The sequence below is a fragment of the Nelumbo lutea genome, chromosome 1, assembly GCF_056320005.1.
Source record: "Nelumbo lutea isolate HS-2025 chromosome 1, American lotus-T2T, whole genome shotgun sequence".
Lineage (NCBI taxonomy): Eukaryota > Viridiplantae > Streptophyta > Magnoliopsida > Proteales > Nelumbonaceae > Nelumbo > Nelumbo lutea.
The window spans coordinates 65,525,283-65,551,542 of NC_142684.1; the positions used below are offsets into that span (position 1 = coordinate 65,525,283).

Here is a 26,260-nt window from a genome sequence, read left to right on the forward strand (position 1 = left end):
CCACGCCATACAAAGAGAGCCAAATTAGCTAGCATATTAAAGGGTAAGTGAGCTATGTGACTTAATGGGCCTAAAGCCCATTTCGAACTGGGCTTAAGTCAGTAAATTAAAAGGGGGTGAAATCTGATTTATAACCTGATCAGGATTATCTGAAGGATAAGATAAGTCTTAATCATTTAAGATTCCAGATCCAAATATCAGATTTGGATCAAGAAATTCTCTCCTAATTGGACTTAAGTAGGATATAGCCCATCAGGTAAATAACCTTAAATGGTCTCTTTCACTTAACCTCTCAGCCCATAATGACCAAACACTACCCGATAGGGAAGGACCTCTCCCATGGCTACAAGGTGCAGTGTTGCACTCTCTACTCGAATGGGTCTCGGGAATTAAAACCTTTTGCAAATATTTTTCTTAAAACATAATATATATATATTGCAAAATAAATCTCAAACAAGTTTGAAATCGCCTACTGATAGCTTTGGTTTTCATCAGAGAGAGTACACTCAATCATTCACTTTGTCCGACAAAGGAGCTGATCTTGTCACTATGATCACTCACTCGAGTGAATTCTCATACTGCCCCAACATACCTAGGTTTTGAACCCCAAAGGATCTCACTGATTGGCATATCAAAGACAGTTCAATCCGATACCCAGTGCAGTACCATAATCGAGTCTAGAGGTTATGTGTAACTTTTCAGTTTTCCCACCAGTCTCCAAGGTCTAAGGCATAACTGGAAATTGCTCCGTGTTTAGTGTTTCAAACAAACGCACACTACATGTGCTTTGGTTCCAACCCTGACAGCTGAGACAGACTGCCCTAACCTTCTTGGCAGCGCATTAGTGTCAGCCTTGGCAAGATAAACTTCCTTAAGTCTATCCAATGGCTAAGAACATTCTAAACTAACACGAGTTTCATAAGTGTCCAGTTTAATGGTAATTACATAGAAACACACTAATTATAACATGATACAATTATGTACTTTTATTCATTTACAATAAATGTATCAGTACATCAATCTGATTGGAGCTAAGGGCATACACTATCTAACATAATCACTACTGGGTTTGTGGGCTCATGCATGCCATTGCCATTGTTGCCTACTCTCATGCTAAGGTCATCGACATGTGGCCTGAATTATGGAAAGAGGGAGACAAAGAGGAGGGACCTGAATGGAGCTCCTTTGTGGTGACAGAAATTGAGGACCCTCGTAGTAGCTCCAAAGCAACTTCCCTGTTTGGATAGAAGAAGTTGACTCTAGGAGTCCCATTTGTTGAAGTGGATCGAAGCACCTCTGTCCTTTGAGGCTTTAACTAGATGAAATGAAAGGAAAACGCCATACATGAATATGAAAATTATGGTTTAAAAAAAACGGATTTGAAGCTCAAAATCATCTCAAATTTTAGTAAGATAGAAATAGCATACCAAATCAAACTAAAGTTTAATTATTTTCCAAACATAACAACAAAACAAAACTTGAGCACATCTTCTCAAAATGATCAAACCTTCAGTAAAACGAGTAGTGATGAGGGGTAATTTGGCCTGACCTATTAGCATGTGAATGCGTGGGATAACCAGATGACTAGACGACAACTCAGTGCCTTTCAACACCTCAGCCAGCCAGGTCAACTCAGGTATCTCAGGTACCTCGGCTAATGATGACCTAACTTGTTGAGGTGCCATGTAGACCACTTCTAGAAGCTAGCCAACTGTCTTCAACCTTCCCGGGATCACGTCGCATGTCTGCGAGCCTTATCCTTATCCCGCCCGAATTGAACGGACATGATAAGACTTATCAATTCACATGAAATCCATCTTTGGGTGCGAAATGGACTCTGGGTAACACGGGCTGGGGATCTCGGATGTGTTTCGTGAGGCCTACGATAGCTCGCTTATATAAGGGCTTCACCTCCAACCTTACAAGGTACGCGCAATTTAGCTCTCTAGCTCTTTCACTTACAAAGCTTTCAAGCTCACAGTTACTCTTCGCTAACTTAAGCAACGGAGTGCCAACACCGGGTAAAGCACCCCGGGTCTCTGGTCATGTTTTCTTGCAATTTGACTGGCCATATAAGAAGACCGACGTTTGAGCTACCATCCAACTAGGAGCGACCAGATCGTGCACCATCAAGCAACATTTGAAGAAATTTCATGGTAGTAGGAAATAATCCAATAATAAAAGAAAAAAGTATAATAGTTGGATTTCTCTTTCTCAAGAAATAGATCGAAAGTTTTCTTTATAAAAAGTTCCTAGATCTGATAGGATTAAGGTGTGTGGTTCTGTCTTGTAGGCATCGACAAAGAAGATGCATATATTGGATGGAGAGTTATGCATACAAAAGATTCTTGAGAAAACAAATCCTATGCCATCACAAACACATGGTGACTGCTAACAGAAGAAGATTCGGTTGCAAAATTCTTAGAAAACTAGGCTGGCTACCTACAATTATAACAAACACATGGTCAGTTCATTGGGCCCACTTGACCACTTGGTCCAAGCCGGTTAGAGCATATATATATATATATATATATATACATATATGTGTGTGTGTGTGTGTGTGTGTGTGTGTTTGTGTGTGTGTGTGTGTCTCAAGACAATAAATTAATACACAACATTTTATTCTTTCATTTTGACACCTTTTTCATATCTCATCACATTCTCCTCCTACTATGCTAAACTCATCGCACAGTTCCCTTTTGTGATAAACTTTTACATGGTATTAGAGCCTTTCTGGGCTTCTGTTCTTATTCTTCCATCTAATTTTCCTGCAATGGAATTAAATCATGATTCACCCTATTTCCTGCATACTTTAGATAATCCAGGAACTCTGTTGGTGTCTTGTCCTCTCAATGGAGAGAACTATTCAACTTGGCAGTGTAAGATGAGAAATGCCTTGAGAGCCAAGAACAAGTACTGTTTTGTTGATGGCTCATTGCCAAATCCCAACTATCCGACTTGTCCTCTCAATGGAGACAACTATTCGACTTGGCAGCGTAAGATGAGAAATGCCTTGAGAGCCAAGAACAAGTACTGTTTTGTTGATGGCTCACTGCCAAATCCCAATACAGGGTCACCACAAGAATCGCTTTGGATCAAATGCAATTCAATTGTGATTTCTTGGATTTTCAATTCACTGGCACGAGAACTCCATGACAGTGTTGTCTACGTAGACACAGCTAGTGAAATATGGAAAGATCTTGAGGAGAGGTTCTCGTAGAAGAATGCCCCAAGAACCTCCCAACTCAAAAAGAACCTTGCAACATTATAGCAAGGAAATCTTTCGGTAGCAGTCTACTTCACCAAATTGAAGGCTCTACGAGATGAACTCCAAACAGTATTTCCTATACTTGAGTGCACTTGCGGAGTGGCCAAACAATTTGTTGCCATGTGAGAAGCATCAGTTTCTCATGGGACTTAGTGATGTCTTCAACAATGTTAGATCCAACATTCTTTGATCAGGTCCTTTGTCAATCATCAATAGGGCATACGCTCTGGCTGTCCAAGAAGAGAAACATCTTGTTGTCATCAATACATTGATCAATGCAGATCTTGATGTTGGAGCAGCACTCTTTGCGAATTCTTCCAAGAATCGCTCAGGGTCCAATACCCAGACCAATCCTAAAGAGAAATGTGAGCACTGCAAGAAACCTGGGCATACACGAGACCGCTATTTTGAACTTGTCGGGTAAAGCACAAGCATACGACAAAGGAACAAAATTTGCATTTGCTTCAGTCAGTGCACAAAATGTTGAAGCATCTCTCATTCAGGGATTAAGCTTGGAACAATACAATCGGCTTATGACACTCATAACAATGGATAATGTCACAACCAATGCCTTTGGTAAGGTTCTTAATTAATCTCTTCACCAACCTTCTTGTATCTTGGATAGCGGAGCTTTAGATCATATGGTCTCTGATCTAAAATTCCTTATTGTTTATAAATTGTTGGCCCAATCCAAGCCAGTTTACTTGCCCAATGGAGTGGTTTTGCAAGTTACACATCAAGGGTCGGTTATGCTGACCCCCAATATCACTCTTCATGAGGTTCTCCAAATACCTAGTTTCTATTGCAATCTGGTCTCCATTAACAAGTTAATTGATCAATTGCGATGCACTGTTCTTTTTTTTGTTGACTACTTATGTGATTCAGGACCCAGTGTCGAAGAAAGTGATTGGAATGGGTGAAGCACTAAATGGAATCTATCACTTCACTGTTGAAGATGCTTCATGTTCCTCTGCTTTGGTTGCTCATAGTGAAGTCACTACTGACATATGGCACAAACGACTAGGTCATGCCTCTCGGTACTCCCTTTCTTTAGTTCCTGGCATCTCCACTCTTCCTACAAGACTTTCGTGTGACACTTGTCATCGTGCAAAGCAATCATGCATGCCATTCCCTATAAGCAGTTCTTGATTATCGAGACTATTCCATTTAGTCCATGTTGACATCTAGGGTGGTTAGTCTACCCTTTCTCATAGTGGCGCGCGATACTTTCTCACCATAGTGGATGATTTTTCTCGTAGCACTTGGTTGTATTTGATGCACAATAAAACTCAAGTTCTTTACTATTTTTCTCAGTTCTACAATATGGTAAAAACACAATTTCAATGTTCTGTACAAGTCATGTGGATGGATAATGGATTGGAATTCTTTTCACATTCCATGAAGAATTTTTTGTCACAACAGGGAATTTTTCATCAACATTCTTGCATTGACACACTACAACAAAATGGTGTGGTCGATCGCAAGCACAAACACTTACTTGAGATAGCCCGAGCACTTCATTTTTAGGCAAGGCTACTTCTTTCCTTTTGGGGAGAATGCGTGATCACGACAGCATATTTGATCAATTATCTCCCAACTCAAGTATTCGGTGGGAAAACTCCCTTTGAATTGTTGTTCAATCGACCGTTGTCATATGACCATATTCGCGTATTCAGCTGTTTGGTTTATTCTAAAAGCCATAGTTGTACACGCGATAAGTTTACTGCTCTAGCAATCAAAGGAGTATTTGTCAGATACCCATTTGGGCAAAAGGCTTACAAAATACTTGATCTAGATTACCGATAGATTTTCACCTCGTGGGATGTCGTCTTCTATGAAGATCATTTCTCATTCATGCTGAATGAGTCAACACATGCTACAAATCCGGGTCTAGTTATATCGTTACCCACTTCTAACAACATTGATTGTCTTCCACATAGTGAGCAAATCGTTCAGCCCAGCCCGACTCTGAATGACTCAGTCCAGCTTGATCTGGTTTCCCCTAACAAAGACAACTCCGACATAACTAATATGACTCGACCTCATCGTCAACGAAAAACTTTAGCATAGTTACGGGATTATGATTGTTAGTTCTCTGGACACTCAACTAGTTTTCTTCATTATGTGGACACCCCAAGTAAGCCACACACATACAAATAAGCAGTTATTGATCCACGGTGGCAGCCGACAAGCTATGGAAGATGAACTTGCAACATTAAAACGAAATAACACATGGACTCTTGTTGAGCTTTCGTCAGGAAAACAAGCCATTGGTACACGATGGGTGTACAAAATCAAGTATTGAGCTGATGGAATACTTGAGCGTTATAAGGCAAGACTTGTGGCTAAGGGACACACTCAGGTTGAGGGCTTGGACTTCCATGACACATGCACACTGGTGGCCAAACTAGTTACTATCAAGTGCCTTTTTTCAGTTGCTGCCAGTCGGGGATGGACCCTTCACCAACTTGATGTTAATAGTGCTTTCCTGAATGGAGATCTCCATGAGGAAGTCTACATGGAAATTCTACTAGGACTTTTTAATCCAGGTGACAACTGAGTGTGTAAACTAAACAAATCCCTTTATGGTCTATGCAAGCCTCTCGACAATGGTTTGAGAAATTTTCAGATGCCCTCAAGCAGTATGAGCTCACTTAGTCATTAAATGACTATTCACTTTTCTTCTCCTCTAATTCGGGTTCATACATTGCCGTACTTGTTTACGTTGATGATCTGATCATCACTGGCAACAATCTCGATCAAATTAATGATCTAAAGCAATATCTGAACAAGTGCTTATGTCTCAAAGATTGGGGATGGCTCACTTATTTCTTGGGGATTGAGATTCACCGCTCTTCCTTTGGAATCTTTTTACATCAATGGAAGTACCTACTTGACATACTACATGAAGCCAATATGACTAATTGTCACCCAACATCATTTCCAATGGAACAAAAACTACGGTTTGATGAACAAAGTCCCTTACTTCTAGACCTTAGTCGCTTCCGCTGTCTCATTGGCTGACTAGTGTACTTAACCATTACGCGACCAAAGCTTTGTTACTCTGTTCACGCCCTTAGTCAACATATGTAGCATCCAACTGAAGCCCACATGTTTGCAGGCTTACGTATCCTTAGATATCTCTATGATTTTCCACACAAAGGCATTCTCTTACCTTCATCAAATGACTTTAGTGTTCGAGCATATTGTGATACCAACTAGGGTAGTTTCCCAGTCTCTGACGATCCACAACAGGGGTATGTGATTTTTGTCGATAATTCACTTGTATCTTTGAAGACAAAGAAAAAGAACATTGTAGCCTGTTCATCCGCCAAGGCAGAGTATCGTGCAATGGCATCCACCACCACAGAATTACTCTGGCTCAAATGCCTCCTCACGGATATCAGCATTCCTGTTGCTCAACCTTTATTGCTTTATTACGATAATCAAGCGGCCCTTCATATAGCAGCAAATCCAGTCTTTCATGAACGAACGAAGCATATAGCCATTGATTGTCACTTCCTGCGTGAACATGTTCAGCCAAGACCATCAAGACCTCTCATCTTTCAATAGTGGAGTAGTTGGCTGACTTGTTCACCAAAGCCTTGGGAGCTGAGCGATTTCATTATCTACTTGGCAAGTTGGGTATTCATTCCCTTCATGCCCAACTTGATGGGGGGATGTTAACAGAACAAGATTCGGTTACAAAATTCCTAGAAAGCTAGGTTGGAAAACTACAATTGTAACAAACACGTGGCTAGTTCATTTGGGCCCACTTAACCACTTGATCCAAGTCGGTTGGAACATGTATATATATATATATATATATATATATATATATACATACACACATATCTATCTCTCTCTCTCTCTCTCTCTCTATATATATATATATATATATAGAGAGAGAGAGAGAGAGAGAGAGAGATATGTGTATGTATGTGTGTCAAGACAATAAATTAATACATAGCATTTTATTCTTTCATTTTGACCCCTTTTTCATATCTCATCGCATTCCCCACCTACTGTGCTAAACTCATCGCACAGTTCCCTTTTACAATAAACTTTTACAGTGGCAATACCACATTTGGCATCTTATTGGCTAGATAGATGTTGCAATTTCAAACAATAGATCTTGAAGGAGGCAGGGGGTTTCTTATTTGAGAACAAAATTAGAGTTCTAAACGGAGAGAGAAAGAGAGAAAATTAGAATTTTGATCAGAGCTTCTAGACCGATGTTGCAGTTTTGAACAATAAAGCTTGAAGAGGGCAAGGGGTTTGGCTGATGGTTAAAATGGTAGAGAATGGCAAGGGAGTGGGAAGGAGAAAATCAAGGGAGGAAATGAGGTTGGAAAATGTTGGTTCTACACTACTATCGAGTGAGGATCAGAGGGGAGTTGCGTCACTGCAACTCCTTTGTTCTTGCCGAAAAGGACGACGAAAAATGGAGAAAAAAGCAATAGAAAATCACTAGAGGAAGGGGAAAGAGATCGAGAAGGAGAGAGAGAGAGAGGTAAAAGGAAGAGAGAAATATGGCCGAAATAGGGGGATTTTTTCCGCCGTCGCTGTTCGGTGCTTTGAGAGGTTGAAAACAATAAATAGTGTTGGTCAATAGTAAATTCCACCAAATGGACCACTACCTAATCTCTCTCTCTCTATTGATAATTGGAATGACAGGATCAGGGTGTCATTCACGGTGGTAGTGTTGGAGAGAGAGAGAGAGAGAGAGAGAGAGAGAGAGAGAGAGATTCTGATAAAAAAATGTAGAGTTCTAGTCTGAGAAGAAAATGGAAAGTTCTTTGTATTTGATCAACTCCTCGATGGCTTGATGTATCTGTGGTTGTTGCTTGATTACTAGTCTCCAGATTACCAATGAGGATCGACACTTGGGGTTGGAGGGTAAATTTAATGTTTTATTATTGAAAATATGTGAAACAATGAAGGAAAAAATTTGACTTTTTGCTTTTTCCATCATTGTTTAACGACAATGACAATTGTTAGAAAACCTGATGATACCTTAAGACAATACGTAAGCAATAAGGGTAGAGTTAGTCAATTAGCTAAACCATAAGGGTAGTTTAACAAAATTTCCCTTTTTGTAATTAGAAAATGCTCGTGAACATGGCACGAACCGTTTGTGCCAAAATAGCAAAATATTTCACAATTCACATAAGCCCATATAACCTTCACATGCTAGGATTCCATTTCAAGCAAAATGGACACTCCATCCATACCCATTGCTTTTAGTATATCTATAATTATTTTAAAATACTCTTTATCCTTTAGCCTGTGTTTGGTTGCAATACAAATAAATTTGCACTAATGCAAAACTATGGCAATGAAAATGATTTGAGTATAAATTCTCATTTATTTTTGTTTCAAATTTTAGTTTATTTTGTTTGATTGCAGTACAAATGAAGTAAATTAAAAAATGAAACAAAATAAAGTAAAACCCAAAACAAAGTTAAAACGAAAATTTACATTTTTTTTTCATTTGTACTCCCATGCATTTGTACTAGTGCAAATAAAATTGCACTGCAATCAAACACAGCCTTGGGGATATTTATTTTCTGTTTTATGCTTCCAAGTAAAGCTTTCCCCCCTCTGCTTTTGACTAAACTAATAAATTGATGGAAGTTAATAAAGATGAATGGTAGAGTATGTAATTCTCTATGTGGTGGTCTTTTAAATGGGCGACAATGTGTAAAAGCTACACCAAAAAGCTCATCTCGGCTATCATTTTAAAGGTATAGATTCAACAACGTTCGCCTCAATTTTCGCTCTTTCCCATTTCAAACCTTCAATTTTAATATTTTCCCCTTTTTATTTTTCTACCACCATTCACCAATACTTTTGTTCTTTCTTTGCTTTTATTGGGCCACAAAATACAGATCTGCTCCTAGCTCCTCACACAGGAGCGCCTCATAGGCACATTCACCGTGCATTGGTAACATCTCCCGTGAATAATAATTTATAAATATGAGAGATGTTCCCAATGCATGATGGGATGTGCCATATAACATGTGAGGTCGGTGTGAGACGCCCTGTGTGAGTAATAGATCTGGTATTGAGATCTTGCTTTCCCCTGCGAGATCGGGAATATTGTTTGATTGATCGGAATTTCTTTTCTTCTGGCCTGTGGGTCATGGTGGTAGTTGTGGGGCCATTAAAAGAACAAACCATCAGATAGATTGAAATGATTAGTGCATACCATTGATTATATGACTGGTGATGATTTAAGCAAACTGTTTATTGCATCGGAATTACTTTTGTGATTTATCGCACTCCCAAACATAGCTTAATTACTTTTTGGTCCAACCAAATGGGACAGGACAGTACAGTACAGTGTACAGGTTACAGGAACGTATTTTCCTCTCTTCATTTTGCGGGGCAGATGTGTCTCTTCACACTTAACTGATCCCTCTCATACTCTCATTTAATAGGCTTCCGCATTTTCGAATGCTCTGCCTCCCAACACACGAGAAGTTTGTTTTTCTTCATTACTTTTATCTGGTTTCGACTTCAGATCGTCTATTCTTTTTCAGTCGTTGTATTGCCGGTGGTTTTCCGGTCAACTGAACGGATATTTTGGAGGAAGTTGAAGAGTATGCGAGACCTTTCTTTTAAGAAGAGTATGCGAGAGGTTAGATGAATTACACAGGAAAAATGTAACCGCTTCTTACTGCTCTCGATCGAGATATCTCGTGCTTTTTAAATTGCGGGTGTGGATTTATGTATGACTCATTTGAATTTTGTTCTGTTTCGTCTTCTTTCTTTTTGCAAGTAACAGGTCGGAAGAGTGTGCTTTGACAAAATTTTGTTTCGCTTCTTCAAATGCTCGTGATTTAGCCAACTGTGTAGAAGTGAAGTTATAAATTTCAGAGTTGGAGAGATCCAGTACTCCGGGTGAAGTTATAAGAATACAGAAGTCAAGTGAAGATGCCGCAAGAAGCGTACTCTGATTCGACTTTCACCACTCCTTCTAAGAGCCTAAGAGGAGGACTGAAGGGATTGAACTGTCAAGAAGGTTTGTTTGCTGAGGAGGTCATCAATGACGACGAGTTGGCCCAAAGAAAGGCGGAAGAGGCTGGTATGTATTTCCCAAGAATATACTCTTTAATTTTCATCTATCACATACATCTTTCCACGTCCTGCTTCAAAATTCAAATTCCAAATTCTCAGAATTTTACAGTACAGCCTACAGCGCGACACAGGAATTAAACATGTGTGTCGGTTGTGTCATGTTTTGCGTCAACCATACGATACAGACAGAGACACGTTCAAATTCAATGTCCAATATTAAAAACAGGTAAAGGAAAAAAAAAAGGAAAAGGAAAAGATAGAGATTAAAACAGATATGGTGCGACGCTTCATGATGACCCATGATGATGGTACAATCCCCATTGAGCGCTAAACACTAAAGCTGGTGTGGGGTTGGGACAGTGGGTCTCCACCACGCATCCAACCCGTCTTACATATTAACTGCTTTGCAACCAATCCCGCCATCTTCATGATTTCGAGATCGGTTGGTATTCTTTGGTAACAGCATCTCAGTGTCAGTGCTGACTGCTGATGCTGAGTGATAGTGTCAACCTCTGCCCCTTATAGCTAAAGAGTCAATTAGGCTGTGTTTGTTTTCTGTTTCTCTCTTGTTTTTCCACCAAATCAGCTTAGGATACGCGTCGGCATTAATTTGGTCAGGTCAGGTGTAGATCTCGTGACATGTTTCAGAGTATCGATACCTCTCGGCAGAGGCGTATCGGTACTTAGATACACACGAAATTAACTTTTTTTTTATTATTTTATTTTTTGAGGAGTTAAAAAAGGGTGGGGTTTCGAATCAGAACCAAAAGATACGTATGGATTTTTTGAACTTTGCCTCGTGAGATTAATTCAAACGACGCTCGATTCCGCAAGCAGTCCAACAGGCCGTGGAGCACCCAACCCATACCTTGGCTTCCATGGATGCCCGTCACTCACAGATTGTTTGTTTATGTCGGTTTCAATTTTCAAAATTCCAGAGTTTTATCACTCTACCGAGGTGCCCTGTTTTAGAGCTTTTGCCTAATAGGTCAGAGGCATACGCAGTGCATTTAGTAATTAGTACTCTGTTTGGTCAGAGTTTATTCTTTAATTAAAGCTCCAGAGGTAAGGGTTATTACTTATTAGTAGTTTACCATAAAACTTCCATGAACTCATTGGATACCGTCCAGTAATGAATTTTGAATTTGGTGGGACATAGATGAGGCCATAGCACATGCGAAGGGATTCTTTTAACCGTCTTTTAGTGGAAGGAATAAGCTGGGGGTAATTTGTGAACTGTCCCCGGGGGTTAAAATGTCCCTCGTAAATATTCACAAAAATACAAAGGACAGTCACAGGAGGGGAGTCTCGTGGATTCAAATTCTTTCTTCTTGTGTACTCGTTTGTGGGTGTGTCAATTTAGTTAAGGGAAATTGTCTAAAATTTATCATGAGTTTTCAATATTTTTAATTTTATAATTGTTCAAAATGTCTCAAATTCATCATGTCAATAACTTTTTATTTTCCAAAGCTCATTTTCCTTTAATACACCATTAATGCTTCTTAACAGAGGTACCCATGTCAGCATAAATAACAATTTTCATGACCAAATTACTCTTGAATGGTGAGTTAGAGGAAAAATGGTCTTTTTTAGTTTTCATTTTTCTTGTTTTTTTTTGCATATTTAGTGTTTTTTTTATAATTTTTGTTTTTTTTTTACATTTTTCTATTTTCTACAATCTATAATTTTTCCTGTATTTTTTTGTTATTTATTTGCAATTTCTGTGTTTTTCTATAATTTTTGTTTTTTACAGTTTTTTTTTCAAATTCTACAGTTTCTATAATTTGAAAATAATTTTTTACTTTGTTTGTAATTTCTATAATTTTTTATATTTTTTATAATTTCTATGTTTTTATGTATTTTATATTTGAAAATATATTTTTGAACTTCTTTCCATTTTTTATATCTAAATATTAAAATGGTAATATATTAACACCCATTAATTTATTTTGTATATATTTTATATTTTTCTATAAAGGTTAAAATGGTAATATACTAACACTCGTTAGTCTGTTTAACATCAAGTTAGTGACATGATGAGTTTTAGACATTTTGAAAAATTGTAATGAGTTTAAGAGAAATGCTGAAAATTCATGGTGATTCTTAGCCAATTTCCCTTTAGTTAATGCTTTGGGCGGTTAGATGTCATGCCAATAGCCAGTAGTTGGTAAACAAGGTAAAACCTATACGATTGACTAGAAAATTTTTGATATATTAGAAACTTTTTATATGGTTTTGCTAGTCACCAAGTCGGTTAGATTAGGACCGCATATGGAGGGGATTCGAATTGGACATACCTAAATATAAATCTTGAACGCAAGTTCAATCTTACCATTCCGATTTAGATTTAACTGAGATCAATTTCGGATTTTATATACAATTAATAAATTAAATCTAGGGGCAAATGCTAGGAATTATTTCAGTTTTAAATTAAGTCTAGATAAGTACTTTTGGTTGAGTTAAATCAGGATTGGAAAATAAAATGTTAACTTTAATTAGGCTGTGTTTGGTTTAAAGGAAAAAAGTCGGAAAAAGAAAGAAAAAGTAGGAAAATCATTACAAACCTTGCATTGGTTTTTCTGCATTTTCATTTTTTTCCTACGTTTTCCTTCAAGCCAAACATAACCTTAGAGTTAGAAATATTTTATAAAGGGGGAAGCACCGCATACCATTGTGTTATCGACTTGAAAAGAAATCAAGTGCATCAGGCGCTTAGTTACTGTTATACTCATGATTTATTTCTTGAAAAATATTATTAAATTATTAATATAAAATAAAAAATTATGCATTGTATAATTTATGAGCCTAATCTATTTGGAGAGCAAAAATTTAACACTGGATGGTAGCTTAATCCACCATACCTAATAGAGGCAGCAATGAAGAACAGTATTTAAGAGGAGAATCCATTAGAACTGTCTAACCAATTGGTTCTAATGTAATTTCTTGAATTGAATGTGCCTAACCTCTTTAAACTGTAATGCTATTTAAAAAAAAAAGATTGCAACTTATTATTCTCATAACTTTTGTTTAATAAGTTTTCCATCAAATATATGACACATTAAATTCTAATACTTGTAATATTTTTCTATCCCCCTTTTCAGGTATGGCTTTTCCACCATTTTCCTTCAATTGGCTAGTGAATAAATTTGATTTAGGAGGCAGTTAGAAGTCTAAAATCTGAATATATTACCAATATTTAGGGATGTCAACGGGTCGACTTAAATGGTAAATCCGGCTTGACATGGCTAGGGTCAAACATATTCGGCTTTAGGGATTGGGTTAGGGTTTTGATTCTTCAATTCAAGTTTGGTTTGGGTTTTGACTGATCTGCCTTGTTGGGTCATGATACCCTGTATATATACAAAGTATTTTTGTAATTTTTGACTTCAAACTCTATAAATGAGAAAAAGTGATTCCTTAGAATCTATAAAACAAAAACTTAAATTAATGAATTTTAGGTATCAAAATGTGTTAAAAAAATACAATTGAAATGTCACAAATTGAATCGGGTTGGTATCAGGTTAGGCCCCTATAAGGTCGGTCGGGTTGGATTTAGAAATTATGCATTTTTTAAACCAGGTCAGATTATGTTTAAGTTCAAATTGACTGTTAGAGAGTCGAATTAGGATTGAGGCAAACTCATACCAATATTGTCTAGAGTTTAATCAAAATGAGCGATCGATCATCACTTCTTTTATAGTGATTTTAGTTATGCCTATTATGGACTCATATATATATATTGAAGTCTTGATTTTACGTTTTATTTGAAGTATTTATACATACAAAATTTTACTTATAGACTATGAATTACACCTTTTCTGGAAGGCCTCAAAGGTTGATTTAGATTGATTTAATTTAGCTGAATTGCTTTGCATAAGCCACTAAATGCTCATTTGTGTTTGACCCATTTTGGAGGCAAGCCGACTGATTATCTCAACTATTGAGTGCAAAGCAGCTAAATATATAAAGCCAGCCCCTACTAATTTGTAGGCATACCCACTGATCATCTCAACCATTAGATGTAAATTAAAGCAAATGCACAAAAGCAGTTAAATATAAAGCTAAGCACCCCTAATCCCCCTCTGGCGTGATGACTGGTTTCATTGGGGATCGTAGGGGGTGCCGCGATCAACGGGTTTCGTCCATCCCATAGTCTCTCTACGTGACTCCGCATGGCCATGCTTCAGCACTGTTACTGTTGCAATGGAATTTGTATGGACTAATGTAACGTGTCAAGAAGGGAGGAGGCCCCCAGCTCTCTTCATATGGCGGCATACCTTCTTCTCCCTCTCAGTCTGTCACCAGAGGAGAGAGCGTCGAGGTCGGAGCAGGACCGTGGATCACCCAAAGATTACAAGTGCTCCTCTCATATTGACTAATGGAGAGAGGCTAATGGTTAAAGGAAAAGTTGAAATGTGATAGACATAATTTAATTTTCGCCTGATTACAGCTTCAAGAAGGTATCGGGCGGCAGAATGGCTACGACAGATGGATCAAGGTGCGTCCGGAGTTCTACCAAAGGAACCCACCGAAGAGGAGTTCTGTCTGGCCCTGCGCAACGGCCTCATTCTATGCAATGTCCTCAACAAGGTCAATCCAGGCGCCGTGTCCAAGGTATTTTGGATTTTCACCACTCCAATATGTCCATGTTCTCTCGTATGTATTCGGCTTTTCGCTTTGAATTGTTGATGAAATTACACACCATCAATGAGGTTTATTGAATTGGGAAATCCATGCAACAGGTGGTAGAAAACCCAATTGTTACAGTTCAATCGACGGAAGGCGCTGCCCAGTCGGCGATTCAATACTTCGAAAACATGAGAAATTTCCTAGTAGCCGTTGGAGATATGAAGCTCTTGACGTTCGAAGCCTCCGATTTGGAAAAGGTTTTTCTTTTTCTACCTTCATCTTCAGGAGTTTATACAATTCTTTGGTTCTTACAGACATGATAGGACTAGTCGAATCAAAAGACAAAATGGCTTTTTATTGGCCTCAATTTGTCTAGGACGAATAAAACCAGGAATTGCGTCAACTCGTTTTTTTACTCGTTATGTGGAAGATGCATGTGACATGGAAAAGAAAAGTGTCCCGTTGCAATCAAAACTTATTTACTAAACCCAATTCCTTGAAGAATAAGTCGGAAATTAGCTTGAAATAAAGAGTTTGTACCGCAAGCTTATCCTTGAATGATAAGTATCGATATTGATATGAACTGTTATTCTGCTAGTTAAGTTACTTTTGGTATGTAAACTGTGAGTGTTTGGGAATGGAAACTGTGAATGAAGTCAAGGGCATATGTGGTTAACGTTTCTAGTCTGCACGGCCATTGTTGCACAAAACCCACACAGATTCGAATGGCACAAGAAAATGAAGTAAAATAGGGTGGACTAGCAGAAATCCACAGTAGAAACAATAATGGAGATTACAGAGTTGTGCATAACCTCTCCTAAGAAAAAGCCCAAAACCTCCCGAGTTCTCTCTCAAGCCAAAAGATGTACATAAGAGTAAACTCCCAAACTACGTAACTCTTCTTATTCAGGATGGACGCATAAGCTGAATATGGACCAGGTCCATACCATGGTTTTGAAATCCAGACCGGATCGGATGGTCTGACCGGTTGACCAGGGAACCGGTCATGGTTTCGGGTTTAGTTTTGGACCCCAAAACCATGGTTTGGACCAAACAGTCAGACTGTTTGACCCAAGAACCGGTGGCCAAAGTGGTTCCATTTCCGGTCCGGTTTTTAAAACTGTGATCTACACTTCCACCACAAACCACTATGAAAATTTGCCTATATGTTTTTCTCAACTTAGGTCATGAAGCAGGTTGCAATAAAAGAATTAACAGCCACTATAGACTCTTAACTATCTTTCGTAAGGGACAGTAGATTATCCATTTGAGGACCCATGTAGCAGATCACTGTGCTTTTTTACAAATGCACGATCAAGTGTGTTTTTCTCTCTTCAAAGCAAAAAAAAAAGTGTATTTTTCTCTCTTTTTTCACCTTGTTTATTTGGATTACCATCTTATCAAGTTTATTAAGTATGAAGTTCTTATTTTAGTGATTTTCAGCATCTTTTTGCCCAATCAGTCCTTGTATGGTTCTCAGCATATCCAACTAATTAGTTTTTCCTCTGAATATTTAAAATTGTTCTGTACAGGGAGGCTCATCTGTTAAAGTTGTTGACTGCATTCTCTGTCTGAAAGGATACCATGAGTGGAAGCAATCAGGTGGCATTGGGGTTTGGAGGTATGGTGGGACTGTGAAGATAACATCTTTACCCAAGGGGTCACCATCCTCCTTAATTGCCAGTGAAAATGCTGATGAGCCATTGGATGATCCTGATCTGTTTCACAGTAAAAAGCTGGAAGAATTTCTCCTTTTTTCTACAAAGATGTCACATGAAGAATCTAACACGACAAAAGCTCTGACTTACCTATTTGATCACTTTGGCCTTGGGTTACTACGGGCTTTTCTTATGGAGTGGAATGGGATTGAGGATTTTTCCTTAAATGCAATGGTAGGTAAGATCCTTTCTTTTTGTAACGATATTGATATTTGCTGTCTTTTGTTCATCCTTGATTAATTTGTGGAACTTAGATTCTAAACTCTGTAAATTTTAAGGGGTATTCTCCACCATGAGTAGTGGCTTACCTGTTTGATCAGTTTGCTTTCTTTTGTTCATATTTGATTAATTTGTGGAACTGGTAAGTCCTAGGGGGTAGTCTCCACTGTGAGTTATTTTGTTTGTTGTTATTTCAAGAAAACTGGGCTGGAAAGTTGGTTTGAAAAAACATCTTCTAAAAATAAAACTACATAAAATACATTCTTGGCTGTGTATCATTTTTCAATTTTTTGAAACTAAGCCAGAAATATGTTATTGCACTTCTTGTTTCAAAAACATGTTTTTTGGTGGTTTTGATCATGTTTCAAAAAGCATACAATAATTGTAAAGAGATTTGGATCAACCAGATATTAGTTCATCTTTCTTATTTTTCTTTTTCATTTTTGTTTTATTTATAATTTGGACCCAAGTCTGTTTAGATGTGGGCTATTTTAATTCTAAGGGCTTTAAAGCAGCACTCGTAAAAAGGTCTGAAAGTAATTTTAGGGGGCATTTGATAACAGCTGAAGTTGCTGAACTAAATGACTTATTACTTTATCTTTTGTTGGATAAAATAGTTAAATAATGTAATATTCTAGGTTATAGTAAACTACCCAATTCCAGCTTCAGTCATTAAGGACCTAACCTCCTTAAAATCTTATTCACTAAAAGACAGAGCTGTAAGCTTTTCAGTTGAGCTACTTCAGCCATTATGAAACGACCCTTAGTGTCCATGCAACATAACTGAATAAAACCCCAAGTTAACCTTCTTGACAAGCATCTTTTTGTTGATTTCAGACATAATGGTATTTTTTTTAAATGTATTGTGTAATGTTATGTAACAAAAAGATATTCAGGCACAAGGGTATTTTACTAAATCAAACTAACAATATTTTCAGTTCGTTTGGAGAAAATATATGTACAAGAACATGTTTTTTCTGTTTTATTTATGTGACATACTTTTTTAGAAACAAGAAAAGCAAAAATATTCATGTTGAACAGTTTTAACTTTTAAGAACACCTCTTCGGTGCCATGGTATTGTGACCCATCATCCTCCTTGGGGGAAAATGATATGTAAAGAGAGGGAACATGTGCAAGCCAGTTCTGTTAAAACTCTCAATTCAATTCCAATGAAACTGGTCATGTTGCTACTTGACATGTAAGAGGGATGAAAATTTTCACTTGCCACAAGTCATCATTGCATTAAGAATACCATGGCATTTTCATGGAAAGCATTTCTCTGTTGAAAATCAATTGTCTGAAGAGCATAGAAAGATTGCCTTTTGTCTGCATGAAAGCAGTATGCATTCTGTGCTTTGCAAAATAGAAATCTGGTACTTGAAATTTATTGGCAGTTAACTGCTTAACATATTAACAAGTCTTTTGACAAGTTCCCTTACACCAGTCTTGTCTACTTGCTTGGCAACCATCTATATGAAAATCAACCAAGTCAACTATAGTTTGGTTGAATTCACATATTATAAATTTGTAATTTGTAACTAGCACTCAAACCTCAGTCATTGCTGAATTCCAAGCACTCAGTTAGGTGAATGCTGGTTTCTATTATGACTGATACCAAGTGCAAAAAATGTAGATCAACTAGACCACAACATGTCAAATAAGAATCACATAACTGGAAATATCTTCATTTCCAAGACCCTGAGTTGAAGGACTTTTGTTTTCTTCAAAAAAGTTGTTATTTCATTTTAATTTATATTCTTCCTTTGTTTTATTTTTATTATGACTGAGATAAAACTATGTATATTCATGAGAAGAAAAAGAAAGAGAACATGCATTGGATATAATGTTATTTAAATTTTCAAAACTTTTGCAGCTAATTGATGCTGTGATTGGCAAGGTAGTTAAGGATTTCAGAGGGCTCATTGTTTCACATGGAAATCAGGTAGTAATGCCATAGAAGAACACTTGTTTTGTGGGAATGTATTTCTTTCCATTTTACTGGTTCAGAGACTAACCTTTTGTCATCTTCTACCTTCATATACAGCTAATGTTGCTTTTGAAAGAAATCTTGAAAGGTAATGCTGGTTCTGCAACAAATGCAGACTTCCTAGATGCCATTTCACAATATCTTGCCCAAAGAACACATGGAATATCAAGGGCCTCAAAATTCTGCATTTGTGGTGGAAAGCCTCGTGAAGTCAGTCTTGGTGATAATCATAATTCCAGCCATGCCAAAAGACTTGATCTTCAACAGAAACAACTTGAGGTATGAATGTTGTTCACATAGACAGATACTCCATTTGGTTGATGCATCCCTTTAATTTTCTGTTTTTGTTCTCTTATCCTAAGATTTCTAGGTGTAAACATAACGTGAGGAGGCAAAATAGGGTTTTCCTCAGGTAATTATGAGCAGGGGTCTCCTAGCGATAGTGCTGCCATGTGCACACATGCTGGTGCTAATCCCATATTTTAATCCCCCACCTAGGAGATGTCATGGGCAATATTATCTTAAATGAATGGATCTGAAAGTCACATATTTACCATTTTTTAGAACCCATTTATTTGCACATGGATGTTGTAGAATCCTGGTTGCTTCTGCTTGTAATCACCTAACAAATTCTTCATTTAAACTTTCAGTACTGAGTTTTGTTGACATTTAATTCTGATTTTGAATCCATATAGGTTTCTTGCACATCATTATTATTATTATTCCTTGTACATTTTCAGGAGCTAAAATTAATCTCTCAAGAGACAAAAGCTGAGGTTGAAGAAGTTAATTTGAACTGGGAGGATGAGCTCAAAAGGCTTGGTGAGAACTTGGAAATTTTTGTAATTTGAGAGTACTAGTTAAGGAGAAAATCCTCAATTAGGTTTATTAGTTTTTCTATGCCCGTGGCTAAAGGTATAGGGTTAACTCTATCATTTTCGTTCATTGTATTAGAGCATCATATTAAAAGCCTTGAAGTGGCTTCTTCTTCCTACCACAAAGTTTTGGAGGAAAATCGTCTACTCTACAATCAAGTACAAGATCTAAAAGGTAAGTTTTCTACCTTGATATATTTTAGATCTGTTAAGTTTCATAAGAGTTTTCGTGTCTGGTATAATGTGAATTTCTCACAGGAACCATCAGGGTTTACTGTAGAGTGAGACCCTTCTTACCTGGACAATCTGATGGGCAATCCACTGTGGATTACATTGATGAAAATGGGAATATCATGATCATAAATCCTTTTAAGCAGGGAAAAGATGCAAGGAGGATATTCTCATTTAATAAAGTATTTGGGGCAAATGCCACACAACGTAAGTTTTCTTTTTGAAATTAGGATTTATTATCATATGACAAGTATATTTATGGTTTCTGTTTATAGTATACCTAACTGAACTTGACAAAGCCTTGTCCAAAACACATTAAGTGGTGGAACCATCAACTTGCATCAGATCACTTCTTACTGGTTCAATAGGTGGTCTTCTATTCACATATCTGGACTTTCTTGGTCCACTTTCCTCTCATTTTATCACTTAAAAGGTTACTCATGTTTTTCCACAGATATTCCTATTTCTAATCCTATCCTTATTAGTTTTTGACACTCTTCCATCTCAACAGCCTCATGGAAAGAGAAAACGATATATCTTGGTTCCCTTGGAGATAATTGGCATTGAAAAAAAGGTTTTATTTCCCTAGGAAGTATCAACTTTGTTTTGTTTTCAATTGCTAAACCACATGTTACAAATTAAAGAATCAACCAGAAAGAAAAAAAAAACAAATATACAAAGAAATACATAAATAATTGAGAAGATAAGAGGTAGTCATCAAATTCTCCATTCGTTTTTTCTTTTAAACTTTGAGTTGCATCTTGTAGAAGGAAGGAAAATTTAAGTAAATCAAACAAAAATCTTTGAAGATTTTTTCTATATATTTTATTTCCATATCATTAAGAAACAATTTGCTTTTGTATGGTTCTAATGTTTGTGCATGTGGTACACAAAATATGGCCAGACTATTATATCAATGAAGTGGACTGTTTCCTGACTTTTTATCCTGGGTTAAAGAGAAATAAATCTACAAAAGGCTATGTGTATTTTGTGATATTTTATAAAGTACTCATGCTGTTTCTTTCTCCCTTTTTACAGAGCAAGTTTTTGTTGATACCCAACCACTGATCAGATCTATTCTAGATGGTTACAATGTTTGTATCTTTGCATATGGACAGACAGGCTCAGGGAAGACATACACAATGGTAATCTTAAGCAATAATGCAGCATATATATATATATATATATATAGATTTTAGGGATTTTTCATGTGCTGAAGTAGGTAAAGAGGGAATAATAAATGTCTTGTTTGTGATCATGTGGATTTGGCTGAAATTAGTTTCAAAGAAAAATCTTTTAGATAAGTAGTTTTCATTGAAGGATTTTCTTTTCTGGATTTTAACTGAATATTTGTCCTAGACTAAATTTTTATGAACACTTTCTGGTAAATGTTTATCAAAGATATACCTTGAAACTAAAGTCACATAGGCTTTACGCTAGTTCTGTCAATGGGTCAAGTTGGACCCGACGGACCGGAACTGATGGTCAGTTCTGGTTCCTGATATATTGTCCCGATTCTTATCGGTTCGGAACCAGTTCAACCCAGTCCCGAAGTAGATTTATTATCATAATCAGGTCCATCAGGTCAGACCTGATTGTCCCGAGAACCGATCAGTTCAGTTCTGGGTCTAAAATTACAAACCCGATTAGGTCTGGTTTGGTTCTGGGTCCTTAGTATTTCTTGCTGGGTTGGTTCTGGTTCTACCTGGACGTGACCCAGACCCAACCCATTGACTCTCCTACTTCACGCAGCCTAATTGTCATCATCATCATCATTTAAAACTTTCAGGCGCAGTTGAATGAATCTCCTGTTTTTCTCTTGATAGCTATGCCCTTTGTCAATAGGAATCCCTTTAAATAATTATATATTATATGATCAATGCCTTTTCCCTTCTCTCTTTTTAGGGTGTTGATCCCACATTGGTTGTTACAGTTTACTACCAACCTACCTTTTTCATGTCCCAATGATGCCCATTTCTTGTTACCATCTCACTTGGAATTTTCTTTTTAACCTATTTTCCCTAAACACAACTTTCTCCCCCGCCTTTATTAAAAACAAAGATAACTAAAAGTTGTAGAAAATAGACTACTGTGCAGTATTTCCATTACCTTTTGTTGTATAACTGGATGACTGTTTTTTACATGACTTTCATTTTTCAGAGTGGGCCAGATCTGACAACACAAGAGACGTGGGGCGTAAATTATCGAGCTCTAAATGATCTATTCCGAATATCAAAATCGAGAATGGATATTATAGAGTATGTAGTTGGTGTTCAAATGATTGAAATATATAATGAACAAGTGAGGGATCTATTGGTCATTGATGGCTCTAACAGAAGATATCCTTATTCCACCTCCTGAAGAAAAGGAAGATGAATGAATAATTTGTCAACCACCATGAATTTCTTTTCATGATATGTTTTTCCTTTTTCATATGTTAGGGATCAATTTTCTTTTTTCGAAGCTATCTCAATTTGGTTCAATTCATGATACCCCCAAGCCCCCGAAAAGAAACAGACATACGATGCCATTTCTTTCCAATAAAAAGCAATACTTTAATGTCATTTCAGTCCCTTAACTGCTTGTACGCTAGAAATACGGAACAATTCTCAATTGAATGGACTTAATGTACCTGATGCAAGTTTAATTCAAGTTAGATGTACCCAAGATGTTCTAGACTTGATGAGAATTGGCCAAAGGAATCGTGCTGTTGGTGCTACTGCACTTAATGAACGAAGCAGCCGTTCCCATAGGTAGAATATTTCTTCTTCTCTTGTTCTTTATTTTGATGGTCTTATATTCATTGATAACTGGCATTTTTCTTTTCTCTAGTGCTATAATTGCATTATTTTCTGATCTTTTTTCCTTTTCCTTCTTAAGTGTGTTAACAGTTCATGTCCAAGGAAAAGAATTGACCTCTGGATCCATCCTTCGTGGTTGCCTTCATCTAGTTGATCTGGCTGGAAGTGAGCGGGTGGACAAATCTGAAGCTGTTGGAGAGAGATTGAAGGAAGCCCAACACATAAACAAGTCACTCTCTGCACTTGGAGATGTTATCTCTGCCCTTGCACAAAAAAGTACACATATCCCCTACAGAAATAGCAAACTTACCCAAGTATTGCAAGATTCTTTAGGTAATAATTCACATCCTTGTTTGTGAGCAGAAAATCTATACTCTTGTTTCTAACAAAGAATTTTCCTTTCCCTTAGTTAACTGAACTAAAATGCTAGAACAAGTTACTCCATTATGTATATCCCATGCACATAGTTCTCCGACCTATCACTGAGTGGTTCAGGTGCAATAACTCCCTTTGGAAAAACGAAAATAAAAATGATCAATTTTATTTGATGGTGTTAATATTATAAACATAACATTTGTAGGAGATATAACTGATGTGATTTTTAATTCTCTTATCATTTTCTTGTATATATTAGGTGGTCAAGCCAAAACCTTGATGTTTGTACATATCAATCCTGAAGTTAATGCCATTGGGGAGACAATAAGCACACTAAAGTTTGCTGAGAGGGTGGCATCAATAGAGCTAGGGGCTGCTCGCTCTAATAAAGAAACTGGTGAAATCAGAGAACTTAAAGAAGAGGTTGGGTTATCAGTGGTCCCATAATTTCATTCTGCTTTAAAAGAAACTTTGCATTCTAACGGTATCTCAAACTATTGGTTTGATCTTTTCAGATCTCAAATCTTAAATTGGCATTGGAGAGGAAAGAAGCTGAGCTACACAAACTGAAACTTGGGAATAGTCGAATTGGTATGGAGTCCCAAAAAGTGATAACAGTCTCACCGTTAAGCGTGTCGAGATATGGAACCAGTGTCAGTGTGAAACCAGAAAGTAGTCAGTTGTCCACTGATGACAGTAGAAGCATTGAGGTCTGTAGTAACATATAAAGAAACTGAATCTAAATCTTGTCCCACTCATATTTTCTAATTAAAAAATAAAAATATTCCTATGATTTGAATATTTTGAATGGGCACTAAATTTCAGGCCAGAAGCTGTTCTTCGGGTAAGCAGAGGCGGTCTCATTTTTCCTCTCGGTTCACAGATAAGGATCAAATCCCAAAGATGCATTCTATTGAAGAGAACTTCATCAACTCTGTAAAACAAAGGTCACCTTCCCCACCTGTGAGGAGATCAATATCTACTGATAGAGGGGCCCTAGCTAGAAGCAGGCTCAAGCTAGACTCTTGTGACAACTCGCCCATGGTGAAACCACATCTTCCAGCCAGAGTTGCTCTCAATAAATCTGTGGCAACAATACCAGGGCTCCAGGCAAATGATAACTTAAAAGGGTGCCGTGGTCCACTGGAGCTAGAGAAGCAAGACAATGTGTCTGATGTGTTCTACAGTCTCCAAAATATGAACTCAAGGAAAGTTCATCCTGAACATGAAGAAGAGCAGTTTAAGCAAGCACTAAATATCAGGAAAGGAGGCATTAGGAAAAACAAGATGGAGAGTAAGTCTAAGATCAAACATCAGCTGCCCACATTGCTTTTGGATGCTGAAGTAAAGATGGAGGAGACTCGAAAGAATGATTTTTCTGAGACAGAAAATGAGAATGCGCTTATTGGATCACCAATATATGGTAGTTCGAGGATGAAAAAGCATAGACAGAACTTTCCAAGGAGCTCTCAAAATCTTGAACCAAGGTAAGATAAGGGTGAAAGTTTTCTTTTTGGTTCTTTTGGCTGCATGGTATACTACTTGATTGAAGATAAGGGTGAACTAACGTGCCAGACAGTTATTGGGTCTACCCTATTGTGGTCTCACGTGCAAAGTTTAGATTACAAAATATGTAGTAGACACACAAAGGAAAAAAAAAAAAAAAGCCACATTTGCTACAACAGTGTTGTAGTGCTGTGCTAAAACAATTAAATCAAAACCTTTGATGTGTTGCCAACGCCCCACCTTGAATTAGATGAAATGACTTCTTGGTGGGGCCACTGTAATACATCTAAAGCCATGATTTTCGGGTTTCAGCCCTGCGCTACGACAGTGTCATAGCAAAAGTGAACTTGAAAAACAAAATGTAACTAGGGGGCATCTTTCTGCTCAATTTTACCTTTCTGAGTTCTGACAAATCCAGGTTCCATTTTCTTTCCAGAGGATCAGTGCAGGCAGTTGACCAACCGTTGATAGGGAAGAATGAATACAAGCTTCCTAGTTCAATCCGCTGTGGGAAGGATGGAATCAACATTTCCATGCTTGACTCTAGGAGAATCCGATCTTCATCCCATGGGAAGTCCATGATTTGACCTTAAAATTCCTCAGTATATACTATCAGTCATTTTGTCCAAAATTGTTGGTTTCTTTTGTACAGTGACAGGGCACAGAGTTAAGTTATTCTTTCAATTACATTTTTTTATTAGCTGGAGTTGTGTACGTCTCTTTTCCAGTTCAGTATAATTCTGACATCAACTATGCATCGTAGAGCACATATCCATAGACTGATACTGTCCATAGTGATATGGTGCTTGAGTTCTCTGTGTTTGTAGTTTGTACTGGTATAATACTAGTCCACAATATTTTAATGGAGTTGTGTGACAGGAATCCCCTTCTTGTCCTTCAAATGGGAATTATAATGGTTTATCACTTTGTCTATAATGGGATGTGCAAAAATCATCTTCTGCATTTTCTTTTTCTTCTTCCATCCCCTGTTTTCCCCTTCTTTCTGATGTATCTACATTATCACCGCACTATAAGAAGATTCGAACGTAGGTGAGTAGGTCTTTAGATTGAAAGGTAGCAATTCCACCACCTGCACCATATTTCACGTTGTTGTCATAAGTGCAGAAGCTCTAAAAATAGCGCATTCCATCAAAAAAATTAAACAAAAAAACGATTACTAAAGTTTATATATTTATGAATTTTTATTTAACATGAATTATTTTGGTTTCGTGAGAATTAAGATGCACATTAACACTATTTAGTTCTTCCATCATATTTAAAGTTTCTCAAGTTTATTATAATTGATGTTTTCGTATGATGTATTTGGGTTTATATATGTATATGTATCAGTGTATCTCAATATTTCTATTAAAGTTGAACTTTCGCTACTTTGAACTTTAGGCTGCGTTTGGAAGAGATGCAAATGCTGGATCAGTGCATCATTAATGCATTCCGGTTCAACTTTGCACTCGTTTGTTTTAAGCAAAAGAATATATCGATCATTGACATGAACGTGGTAAGGTGTCAAATTTTACTTTGATTAAGAAAGAAAATATTACTTCGATTT

At 37.2% G+C, this 26,260-nt stretch overlaps 1 protein-coding gene across 2 annotated transcripts; it reads left to right on the top strand.

Moving 5' to 3' along the window:
- The first annotated feature begins 9,665 nt into the window (after window positions 1-9,665).
- Window positions 9,666-25,595, top strand: KP1 (kinesin-like protein 1). 2 transcript variants are annotated; one of them, XM_088966548.1, is made up of 18 exons: window positions 9,666-9,936; window positions 10,059-10,358; window positions 14,802-14,965; window positions 15,094-15,237; window positions 16,513-16,872; window positions 18,792-18,860; window positions 18,963-19,184; window positions 19,646-19,727; window positions 19,860-19,955; window positions 20,039-20,218; window positions 21,050-21,156; window positions 22,172-22,350; window positions 22,600-22,764; window positions 22,892-23,145; window positions 23,447-23,610; window positions 23,703-23,897; window positions 24,013-24,674; window positions 25,130-25,595. In XM_088966548.1, exons 2-18 carry the CDS (start codon window positions 10,208-10,210, stop codon window positions 25,278-25,280), a joined length of 3,345 nt encoding a protein of 1,114 aa, XP_088822674.1. In that variant the 5' UTR covers window positions 9,666-9,936; window positions 10,059-10,207; the 3' UTR covers window positions 25,281-25,595. The 2 variants fall into 2 exon arrangements, with proteins under 2 accessions (XP_088822674.1, XP_088822675.1); XM_088966549.1 differs by having other exon boundaries at window positions 9,677-9,911.
- Window positions 25,596-26,260: the final 665 nt, after the last annotated feature.